Consider the following 12,842-nt stretch of genomic DNA (forward strand, 5'->3'; position numbering starts at 1 on the left):
CCTAGTTTTCTGACTCTGTTAAGTTTTCAGACCTGGAATCTTAACACATTAAAATTCAGATCTGAATTAGTCATTACAGCAGAGTTTCCAGAGCTACAAAACACCCTACAGACCCTAGAATATCCTGTCTCTTTGCTGAAATTCCTTAGATTTAGGAAAATTCCAAAAATACCCTTAACCCTAAATCTGGGTTTTCTTCACCGGTTCATAGTGTTGTTTCCCACTTCTTCATTGGGACATCAGCTCAGAAAGAGCCAGAAAAAGCCAAAAATGAATGGTCTTCCCTACTATTAGGAATTGGGGGGTAGACATGCCACTAGATCCGACAACGTTGGATGAGAGAGCCAGTTCAGGGATCCACTCTCCTACCCTAGCCGAAACCCTAGTTTTCTGATTCTGTTAAATTTTCAGACATGGAATTCTTAACACAATAAAATTCAGATCTGAATTAGTCATTACAGCAGAGTTTCCAGAGCTACAAAGCACCCTACAGACCCTAGAATACCCTGTCTCTTTGCTGAAATTCCTTAGATTTATGAAAATTCCAAAAATACCCTTAACCCTAAATCCGGGTTTTCTTCACTGGTTCATAGTGTTGTTTCCCACTTCTGCATTGGGACATCTTGCTGATTGCAAATTTCATAAAAGATGGTAGATCTAATCCCGTCATATTTGCCTGCTTGGCTACTCTTTAACAAGTCAAGACAATCCAATAGCATCTGCTTGGACTGCATCTGAAAACACTGCTGCTTTGTTTATTGGACATGCACATGGGCATACCAATAAAGGCTCCAGCATCATCTGCACTGTCAGTTTAGATGCATAATATTTCCACAGACAGGCTCTAGTCTTTCGGAATACATTTGAAATTTCAGCCCAGATTCCAATCCTGCTATCCTGCATTATTTAATCATCTGACTATTCCTGGTTCAGGAATTTCTTTGATTATGCGTGACAAGATTACCAAGATGGGAACTTCACAAAAAAAAACTTTCCAAGGTTATCATGCAGCACATCCCTAATAAAATGTCTCTAACTCTTATGTTGAATAAAAAAAATTAAAGGGTCAAGGGAAAATCTGTCAGCAGTTTTTTGAGCAGCTGTAAGGGTATGATCAATGAGACTGAATAAATATCTAAAGGTAAATGGTACAACATCAAACGTCGAGAAGCAGCCACGGTTTTCCACAAAAGTCTGTTTTCATGAATTCTCCATTGGTATGGTAGAGAAAACAACATCTTTGAGATACAAAGGGAAAAATTAAGCTCTGTGAAGAAACAAACCATGTTACTTGAGTCACAAAACGCTAAATGAAACCCAATAATACATGCTGACAGAAAATCACAAGGAAGGCAGATCACTTTCCTTCTCCTGACCTTCATTTCTTGGATTTCCATCAATTTGCATGTATAGTTCACGTGCTGCCTCAACAATTCCAGCATGTCCATAGTGGGGAAAAGAGGAAACCACAGCTTGCTTCACATCAAAACTAATATGATTGGCACTATAAAATGAAAACAGAATATAATATTAGTAAAAGTATATTAGCAGGAACACATTTCCAAATGAAATATTGAAAGTAAACATACATGTAGCAGTGAGAGAAATGAATGAAAATACAGGTGTAAGAGCTCCTAAAGAATACTTCATTCAGGGGAATTAAACATCTAATGCTTATTTCTTTGTCCACCCAGAACATAAAGAACTCATTTCTGGCAGAGGAGTCCTCCTTAAGTAACCACGGATAAAGGGTAATGAGTAATTCCCTTGAATTTTGGTTGCTCAGGGAATTTCAGCAAATAAAGATGAAAATTCTAGGGTTTCAGAGGGTATTTGCTCACTATCAAGTTCAGTCACAGTGTGAAAAGGTTCAGGGTGTTTGCAGGTTCAGGTTTTAGGGGTTTTAGAAGGTTCGGGTAGGGCTTGGAGTAGGCTATTCCTTGCTGGTTCTGGTGCACAGAACTGACTCGTGTCACTGACCTTTTCAACTAAGATTGAGGTCCAACTAATTAGACTTTAATAGAATCAAATTTCTGCAGAATTTCAAGGTTGAAGATGATCTGAAGGTTTTTCTGACTGAAAGAAATAGGACTGATTTGTAGATAATTCCCACCAAAATCGAAAGTTTCAGATTTCAGTTAAATTTCAGAAATTACGTTGAATCTTGAAAATTCCGGTGAAATTTTGAAAATCACAAGGGCTTGTACCATACAAGGCTTATGAATATAGATATGGATATGGATATGGTAGAGCATATGATGGTTCATCTACTAATTATAGTAGCATGTCTGCATATGGGTATGGAGATGGATCAGGTCTATCATTCTTGGACTCCATCTTTAGATATCCATTAATACCAACACAACTAATTATGCCAGTGATGGACTATATGGATACCATATGTGTCATGGCATGCTTATGTCCAGTATTCAAAGTACTCCTCCGTAACCCAAGGGATGGATCCAGCCCGACACATACTTATATATTGAATTCTACCGTGTCATGGCATGCCTATATCCAGTATTCAAAGTACTCCTCCATAACCCAAGGGATGGATCCAGCCCGACACATACTTATATATTGAATTCTACTTGTTGTATTTGTTGTTGCATTTTAATGAAAATCTTAGTGTTGTTTGCAAAATATTCATATTTATGTTGGTTAAAATTCTTGTTTCAAACTTCCAATTTCGTTCAAATATAGCCGAGCATGTGTCGATCAAGAACACCACTTCAGATTAAGTTTTAGGAAAAAATAACACTACCAAAGTGTTAATTGGCCTCAAATTAGGCTGCACACCGAAAATCAGGCCAACATAACCCAAAAAAAACCCACCGAAATTACAGGTGAAAACTCAAAAGAAGATTCCGAAATTTTGGTATTTGGTCATCACTGAGATGATCGAAACTAGTGAAATTTTGCACCTTGGACTGAACCAGCCCAAACCGCTGGGTCTTTCAATTCCCATTACACCCCATCCAATAAGCCTTGGGTTGGTTCAGCTTGGGTCTTAGCAGGTTGGGTTGGTTCAGTTTAAAGGTTCAATCCCATAATTGACAACCTAAGAAGATTGCAAGAAAGTTTGGAAGAAAGAAACTTGTATAGACCATAAAACTTAGTAACAAAACTAGGTAATGTAACCCTAGGTTTTGGGTTAGATATTCAGGATCTTCTAGAATGGAACCAACACACAATTAGGGTTTCTAGGGCATTTCGGCTAGGGTAGAACAGGGGTTTAAGTTTGCTGGTTTTGCAGATCAGACTGTCTTCTATAGTGGTTCCTTCAACTAGTATAGGGTCTAATTGATAAAACTCAATAAAATTCAGGTTTCTGGAAAATTCTGAAATTTCTGCATTTTCAAGGAAGAAGATGAAGTGCAGGTTTTTCAGAAGTTAGGGAAATTGGGCTGTATTTGCAGAATTAAGGGTATGATGGTTTTTTTATGCTTATGTGATCCTAGAGGGGCTGAAAAGGGGCTGAAGGGGGATGGGGTTGAGGGTTTCCTAAATGGGGTAGGAATGTAGGATAGGGAATCGCTGGGAAGGGGAGGAGAGACAGGGAGGCTACAGTGGTTAGGGTTTGGGTGGGGAATGGCTGGAGAGGGAGGGGAAGGGTGGAAAGATTACTAACGTACTTGTGCGCAGGGAATCTTGCTAGAGTTTGCAGGTGGAGGCTCAAAGAAGATAATGGAATCTCAGAACTCAAAACAAGATCACTTGAACCAGCTGCAAGGGTATCCAAGGCTCAAGGGGATCCCACAACTATTCCAAGTCAATCCTTCAAACTCAATTCATTCAATAATTAATCACTGGAATTTACAATACTCGAATAGGCTATTTATAGTCAAAAGACTCAAAATTCTATTAGTCTCTAAAAAGGAATTTCCAACTAATAGGCTGCGTTTGTTTGTTGGAATAAAGGCGGGGTGGGAAAAAAGGGTTGGGAAAATTCTTGAAAAAGCAAATTTTTCCTACTTTTCCTTTAAATCCTATAAGTGTACATTGTTTGGTTGCTTGGGGTGGGAAAATTAGAGACAAGTTTCCTTAAATTAAGGAAACATGTCTGGTGAGGTGGCTACCCAACTTTCTCACCCCTCAAAACCCTACAAAATGTGTGGGACTTAGTGGAAAAGTGTGGAAAAATAAAATGTGAGACCCACAATTAACACTTTTCCAGAAAATCCCTTCCTTTCCTTTCTTTCTCCCTCACCCCCCTACACATGGGGCCCACATTTTTTTTCTTCCCACCCCACCTTTGCAAACAAACGCAGCCATAGGGAATTTCTTGACTCTTAAGCAAACAACTACTTATCGTAATAGGACTCAACTACTTGTCAAAACCAACTCAACTCCTTAACAACTCAAAAACAAACCAACTAGGACTCCAACTGAAAACCACATTAGGAGATAAAAGACAAACTTCAAATAGGACTAACTCTAAAGATAAGATCCCCTTTCTAGATAAAGAACCTGATCCACAATTAACTAACCCAGCATAATTTTATAAAGATCATAACTCTCAACTGACTAACTCAAACACAAAAATAAAAGTAGATCTCTGACCCTTTGATCAAGGGGATTTTATTAAGACCCATATTGAGCCTCATAGGGCTTGGAGAACGAAAAAAATACCCCTGGGGTATTGCTTTAGGTGCGTTTTTTGGGTCTGTTCTTTGGACCCAATTTTAGGGGGCCCAACCTGTGAAATCCAGCCCAAAACCTAGCCTGGACACTCTATCTGTTTTGGATGAAGAGGTGACTTGTAGGTGTTTGACCTTGAAGTGGGACCCTGAGTTTAGGGTGGATATGTTTAGAAGGTCCTAAGAAGTCAAGTCAAACCTCTCTCTTAGTGTAGATCCGAAGACCCAAAGTGAAGGAAGAAGACCTTGCGGGCCATCTCAATAGAAGACACGGTGTTTGGCCCAAAACCCATGGAGATTGATGATGGGGTTTTCTTTTTGAAAACCTTATATGAATTGGAGATGAACTGCACCTTGATGTTTAAGAGCTTAGTTGATGGACCTAAAGCCTACTTGGACATGGTTTGAAGGTACTCCTCTGTGCTAGAAAGGTCATTTGTTAAGTTGGGAGAAGCCCATCTGAGTTTGAAGTGGATTGGGCCTTGAAGTCCCTATTTTGGCCTTGCTATCATGCTTGGTCGACTGGGTGGTCGACTGGGCCAGTCGACCAGCCAATCGACCAATAGGACAACAAGATTTGGTAAGATCTTCTTTTAGGGTTTTGATGCTCTATATAATAGAACTTCGTGTTTCTTAGCCTCCTTTGTTTCTAAAACCCATAGTGAAGCCCCTCTCAAAGCCTCTCTTGGTGTTGTGGAAGATCCTCAAGCATTCCTCCTAGTTTTTATTTTGGTTTCTCTCATTCAAGGTTAGTATTCTACATCCTTCTTCTCTAATCTCTTCTCTCTACTGTTCTAGTTTATTCTTTTGATTGTGGAGAAGGTATTACACTACTGTAACTACCTATTCTCTGATCTCCTTGTGTCTTAGAGTGAATCCCCAATCACTCTATGCATTCCTTGAAGCCATATGGCAATTCTCCATGTTTTTTATTGGTTTTGTTAACATGATTCATTATCCTTGTAAGTTGTTGTCCTAACCTTCTGTAAACTTGTTTCTTATCAATTTCTAAGCATGATCTACTTAATTCTATTCCTTTTGAATGAATCTCCATTCATTCCATTGATGCTATGATCTCCATAGTTGATTTTATAAAAGAGATCATTGATATCTTCATGAATGCATGTTTAATCTTAATTCTCTAGCATGATAGATCCATTCTCATGTTAGTATTCATCTCTAATCTATTGCTAATGATCCTCTTGAGTGAATCCTTAATTCTCCTTTGCACCCATGGTTGTTTCCATTGAAAACCATGTTTTTTATCAAAATAGAAAGTCATGTTTCCAAATTAGAAAGTCATTGATTTTGACCATAGATGGTGTCCAATCCATGCTAGATAGTCTTAGTATGTTTATGTGGAGCTCCCCTTCGAATTTCAGAGCAATCGGACTTCAAACGAAGAAGTTATGACCGATTTAGTATTGCTGTCATGTACTGTTCACACTGGTTGACTGAGCCAGTAAACCAACCAATCAACCAAGGCTAACAGCAACTCCAATTTTGCTTTATTTCAACCCCTATCTCTTGGATTTGCTTCTGATGACCTATACATGTTTTTTCAAGCTTGTTTAGGTGATTTTGGATCTGTTCTTTGATCCCTTACTTGAAGATTATAAGTTCGAATTTTGAAGTGAGTATTCCAACTCACAATACTGTTTCAATTTCTTTACATCATGATATGTCTGTAGTTACAATAGCTTGTCCATATTGTGAATTGCATATTAGAATTGATTTTTGATTATGAGAATGTGATATGGACTATGATGTGTATATGAGTGTGAATGTGATTTGTATGGAATCATGATGTGATGTGAATGCCTAGGTCGTAATTGTGGAATGGGGAATGCCCTTTTGGCATTTCTGTCTTTGGACACCAGTGGAAGTGGTATGGGACGCTTTCCTATGGTGCCCCTTGACTCTTTCCCTGACTACTGGTTGACATACCTAGGATTGGTCTAGCAGTGTTTGGCTAGGAATACCCTATTATATCATACCTGATTTGAAATGAAATTGAGACTCAGTGACCCGTGGTGGCAGCAATGGAAATTCATGGGCGCTCAAGACCGGTAACCAACTCGTGAGAGAACATGAATCACATTGTGGGGGCCATTCATTGGTAGGGTCGCATTTAGTAAACTTTGGCTCATGGGCGTTCAAGACCGGTAACCAACCCGTGAGAGGACATGAGAGCTTCTCGTTTACTATTTTTGGATGACCAATAGGGTTAATGAGTTCGTAGTCCAAGTTGGTTATAACCATAGGATACGCTGACTGAGAAGGATACCGGAAAGGATCCCGAGAGGGGAGGAATGGACGTATCTGGATCTAAGTTGATATAACTAAGTAGATGACTTACATTTGGCTAGGCTTTACCTTGACATGCGCCGACCAAATGGTGATGTGAGAGAGTGTTGACCTAAATCCCGGCCATGGAGTGTTTGAGAGGGATTCAGGACCCATTACCAACCGAAAGAGAGTGATTTGAGACATTCCCAAAGAAGTATGGTGCTATGACTTAAAGCATGTCTGCCAATAGAGACCAGCATACATATATAGAGTTAAAAGCATATTGTTTATTGTTTCATATCATTGCATATATGTTTGTTTGTGAGTGCATGTGAAGATGCTTATTGTGTTTGGATTACTTGCTAAGTTCTTTTGAGCTTACCCTTTGGGGGACTTGTTTTTAGATGACATTGCAGGTCCGGAAGAGAACCCGTGCCATAGTACGAAGGACCCTTCCATATATGGTAGTATGGTACAACTCCGGAAATCTTTGGACAAGGTGTTGACCAGCGAGGCAGCCAGCACTCAGGTTTGGACTACATTGATGGCTCTTATTGACGGCAGCTGGCATCATCTCATTTGCCGATGGGATCGTACGCTAGATGCTGATCTGAAGCTTCAAGAGCATAACCTAAAGGTGAAGAAGATGAAGATTGAAGAAGAAGAAGAGCCGATGGAAGATGTTGATTAGACTTCTCTTGTTTCTTCTAGACTTTTATTTTACTTGTATTAGCTTAGAGCTTTGCTTTAGATTTCGATCTACCTTCCGCATATGTTTGTGGGGTATATTTCCGCTATACTCTACAGTTGTCTTTTGATTTGGTATCTTGTTATTTCGCACTCTGATATTCTTTTGTGATCCTTCTGAGATCTTTTCTTGACTTTTATTAATAAATTGCTTGAATACAATGATTTGTTCTTGCTTTTGATTATGTTATTGTGCTAAATGGATATGATCGTTCCTAAACTTGATCTTCGGGGCTGTGGATCACACACTCGGGTATTCCAGATAGGGTACCAGCTGGGTGGATGTGACACAACCCAGGTTACATCACTAGGAAACTCGCTTGGTACCTTGTCCTAATTAAACCACTTCTATTTGCAGGCACTTCAATATGCAAAAAAGGGATATGATTTGTACAAGTGTACTCCATCCAATGGAGAAGTTTCTAGCCAAAAGACATTCCAACTATCCTAGAAATTTCTAATACTAGGATTCTAGACTTTCACAAGAAGCTAGATACTTACAAGGATCCAGGAAATATCTAGTCTTCTTCACAAATGTTGAACCCTCTAGATGATAGGCCAATAGTACCCCAATATACATGTCCATTGGTTAGACCATGTGGGCATTATAACCTAGGCCTGTTGGCCTTGTGGATTAAACCTGTGGGCTTTGTATGCTTACTCCAGGGGCCTTAAGGGTTCAACCCAAATGTCTTCCATGCTACACCCGTGGGCCTATATTTGGCAGGTTGTGACAATGAGGTAACATCTGTTTAGCCACTACTTCAGACATTTTAAAAAGGAAGAATGGTCTCAACCAAATGTAAGAAGCAAGATTATAAGGAAAGCGTCACCACTTAAGTTCAAGTGGAAAAGAATGGTTTTAACCCAGATAGCTTAAAAAATACTGTTAAACACAGACCACTGAGCAAACACATCAAACAAACCCTACAAATCAAGTAAGGAACAATCAAGCAAAGCCTTCAAGTCACATCTTAATCACATCAGTGCTAGAGTAGCTCAAGTAACAAGAATTATAGATGTTTCAAAGCATCACAATAGTATCTACCAAACTAAACAAAGTTAGCAATAACCTGGGTTTATGTAATGAGGGACAGGATAGAGAAAAAGAAGGATAAAGAGGATAAGGGAGAAGAAGGGGAAATTTGAGAGGAATTAGACTTAAAGAAGGAGAAGAACGCTCATAAGAAGAAGAAGAGAAGAGAGCAGAGAGAGAGAGAGAAGGGGGGCTGCAAGTGCACAATGTTAAAGCTTCAATTCATCCTTTTTCCCCCTTCCAGAAGTCCTCTTTTAATTGCAACGTAAGGGCCTATTTATTGCTTGGCTAAAGCTTTACAAGAAATAGAAACTTAGTAGACTAAAAATAGAAACAAATATTCTTGTAACTAGGGACAATAGAATCTTATAGAAATAGAAGCTAACAAATTAGAAACTACTAGGCTTTATATTTCAGACACATGCATAAATAACTAAAATAGAAACTACCGAAATTAGAAAGTGAACTACAACAACAACAACAACAATAAGCCTTGTCCCAACTAAATGGGGTCGGCTACATGGATTATTGCCCTCCAATCAGTTCTGTTCGAGGCCATGCTAGATACAAGGCCTAAGCTATACATATCCTTTCTCACCACTTCTCCTAAGGTTATCTTAAGTCTACCTCTAGCTCTTCTAGTTCCTTCAATATGAATTATATCACTTCTCCGTACAGGAGCATTTATAGGTCTCCGTTGAACGTGGCCATACCACCTCAAACGACTTTCTCTAAGCTTATCACTTATGGGAGCAACTCCCAAACCAACTCTAATATGATCGCTTCTTATCTTATCCATCCTAGTTTTGCTACTCATCCATCTTAGCATCCTCATTTCTGTTACACTGAGTTTATCTATATGATTCTTTTTAACAGCCCAACACTCTGCACCGTACCTTATAGCTGGTCGAACAACGGTCTCATAAAATTTTCCTTTAGAAAGTGAACTAAGGTCCTAAATCTCCCAAAAATAAAATCTTCATTGTTAGGGAAATGCCATGTCAGCATTGCCACATCAATGTCACATCCACCTCCATTAATTTTGATGATAACAAACACAAGGTACTAATGTTTATATTGAGTTGTATATGCCTAGTTCAAGCCAAAAGCAAATGGAACAAGCCAACTCAAGACTAGATGTCCAAGTCCAAGTGAAGACCAAGTCAAACTAAAACTAATGAAGACTAAGTCTAGATGCTATGAAGACTAAGTCAAGTTAAGCATGAAGAATGAAGTACAAGAAGATTTAAGATCAAGAATTAAGATCAAATCAAGCTCAAGACGAAGACTTGGTATGCTTAGGCCCTAGGACACTTCTCATGCACATCATGCTTGTACGTGCATTTAATTAATGAAATCATGTGCATTATGTCATTAGAATGACCTAGGACATGTTACGAAAGTGTGAGTGGACAAAAGGTTGGTTAGAGAGACCCAAAATCCTATAAAGGACACAAAGTCCTGAGTTGTTGCTTCAAATGGCGCACCGCTAGCTTGGAACACCACACCATTTGGTACCAATGCATCGACTGGACTCAAACGGCACACCCTTGGAACACTAAGCATTATAGTGGCCTAATGGAGCAATCTATCTAGTTGAAAGGCGTACTGCTGGCCGTTTGGACCCAACAGTGCACCATCTAGATCACTTAAACTCCAATGGCTATATTAGCCCAAACGGTGCACCGTCTTCTCAAACAGTGCACAGTTTCAATCAAAATGTGATTGTTAAATCTATCCATTGGGGGTTAGGCTAAGGCACTTAAATACCATCTTTATAAGCCCAATACCCTCATTTGAGAGCTTCTACCTTGTGCATTGAATACTCTCTCCATACTTACACTTAAGCTCTCAAATTACTTAAATCCATAGTGTTCTTGCCTCTCACCCTCTCTCAACCCTCAAAGGATATTCCAAGGTGTCAAAGCAAGCTCCTTAGAGCTAAGTTTGAGGTGACTAAAGGCATTTGGGGTTTCATTTATGGTGCATACACTCAAACTTGAACACTCATTCTCGTCGCATCACTCACACACGAGGGACAAAGTGTCACACGTTCTCATCGCATCACTCGCACGAGGGATAAAGTGTCACACCCCTTGTTAGGTAACATCTTACTATACTCTTACACTTCAAGGATATTCCAAGGTGTCAAAGCAAGCTCATTGGAGCTAAGCTTGGAACACTCATTCAAACTTAAAGGATATTCCAAATTGGCAAAGCAAGCTCCTTAGAACTAAGTCTGAGGTGATTGGAGGCATTTGGGGTTTCATTTGTGGTGCATACATCCAAACTTGAACACTCATTCCCATTGCATCACTCACACATGAGGGGCAAAATGTCACACCCCTTGTTACGTAAAATCTTGCCATACTCTTCTACTTGTTGCTTTTAATTCTAGTGTAGGGAGATTAGAATTTGTTAACGGAGCTCTTGCCCTAGGATAAAAAAAGATTGTAGAGGGTGCTATTGCCATATTAGAACAAAGATTGTAAGGGGACTCTTGCCCTTGACCAACAAAGATTTATAAGAGTTTGATTCTCTACCCATTGTATTGAAAGAGATCTATAGTGAAAATCTCTCTTAGGACCAAGAGATGAGTGAACATAGACTTTACAAGTTGAACCACTATAAATTATTGTGTTGTGGTTTTTTGCAATTTGCCAAAGTTATTTTCATTTGTCAATTTTATTATAAATTTGCAATAAACCGAAAGAATTTATTAAATCCACTAGAGGTAACCTATTCACCCCCCCCCCTCTTGGTTACTTTAACATTCATTGTAATCTGATCTTGGCCCACAAATGCCTAAGTCATTTTCATTAGAATCGTCAGAATGAAATTTGTATGTGTCATGTTAATCTGATAGTCAATCGAGAAAAAAAATTTGAAAATGTATAAGGACATTTTAGTCCTAAAAAATCAATGTCCTTAAATTGTGTTTTTCAAATACCACAATGGAGGCAATACAAAAATGTCATTTTCTTTTTTATGTTTAAAAGTGACTTAGGTCAAACCTTAGGGGGTCCAAATGAAAATTACCCTTAAAATTAGGAACTACTAAGCTTCAAATTTCAGCAACATGCATAAATAACTAAAATAAAAACTATCGAAATAGAAACTAAACTAAGGTCCTAAATCTCCAAAAATAAAATCTTCAATTAATCTGATCTTGGGCCCACAAATCCCTCTATAGAACATTCCCAATAGGCCAAAAAATGGGCTGTGACACTGTTTGCGTGATCAGTGTTTTGGCCTCTTATTGGCATTCTAAGAGGCCATCAGAACTGAATGAGCTGGCTTAAGCTGGCCTAGTCCATTGCTGGTTCACTTGGTCCTGGACCTCCTGGTTTCATGCTGGTTCTCCTGCATCATTATGAAGAAGTGAAGTGATTTGGAGCCCCAGTTCTCAAGTGCAAAGGATGGGCACCATGTGGATAAACAAGAGCACCCCGGGGCAATTTCAGCTGCACATGTTGCCAAATGGAGAACCAGAGAAAAAATTTCCCAGCTGGTGGAAACCTAAAGGAGCTGGAAATAAAATTTTGGATGCCAATTCCTTCAACATAAATGGCTACCTTGGGTTCCCCATTGCCTGCATTCATGCTCCTTGTAGCAGTTACTTGAAATACTTCCTTGGAACCCTTTTTCTAACCTAGGATTCCAAAGGGAGAATACATGAGAGCGAAAGAGAGATTGACTTTCAAACCAGCTGCTATGACACCAAGTTGAAAGTTAACGAGTAAAAAACAGTGCAACAGATGGAAAAGAAGGGTTGAGGAAGAAGGAGAGGAAGGAGAGACAACGAGAGAGAGAGAACAGAAACCAAAAGGAACAATATAAGGCAACTAACAAACATAGTAGTTCCTAAACTACCCCTATAACATTGAAAATAGGAATGGAACTATCATGTGAAGCTTAACTCGAACATGTGAAGACTCCAAAGGCTCTAGATATATTTAGAGATTTATCATCATAAGTGCTAAACCGAATAGGAAATAAAAATCAAAACAGGACTCTAGAAATCCTACAACAGCTAAGCTTAGAGACTTGGACCCATCGAGAATTAGTGCCATGGCTGATTTTTTGCCCAGAATGCCCTTCCAACAAACATAAACTTTAACATGGAGGAT

General features: G+C 39.1%; 1 protein-coding gene across 2 annotated transcripts in view; it reads right to left on the reverse strand.

Moving 5' to 3' along the window:
- Positions 1 to 12,842, reverse strand: part of LOC149008446 (lipase class 3 family protein) — a 43,161-nt gene that overhangs the window by 12,538 nt on the left and 17,781 nt on the right. For both annotated transcript variants that reach the window (XM_089166666.1, XM_089166667.1), the window contains exon 9: positions 1,377 to 1,504. In XM_089166666.1, the coding sequence (XP_089022792.1) occupies positions 1,377 to 1,504 (128 nt within the window). The remainder of the gene's footprint in view (positions 1 to 1,376; positions 1,505 to 12,842) is intronic.

The sequence above is a fragment of the Hakea prostrata genome, chromosome 8 (assembly GCF_041222555.1).
Source record: "Hakea prostrata isolate BN-2017 chromosome 8, UWA_Hpros_2, whole genome shotgun sequence".
Lineage (NCBI taxonomy): Eukaryota > Viridiplantae > Streptophyta > Magnoliopsida > Proteales > Proteaceae > Hakea > Hakea prostrata.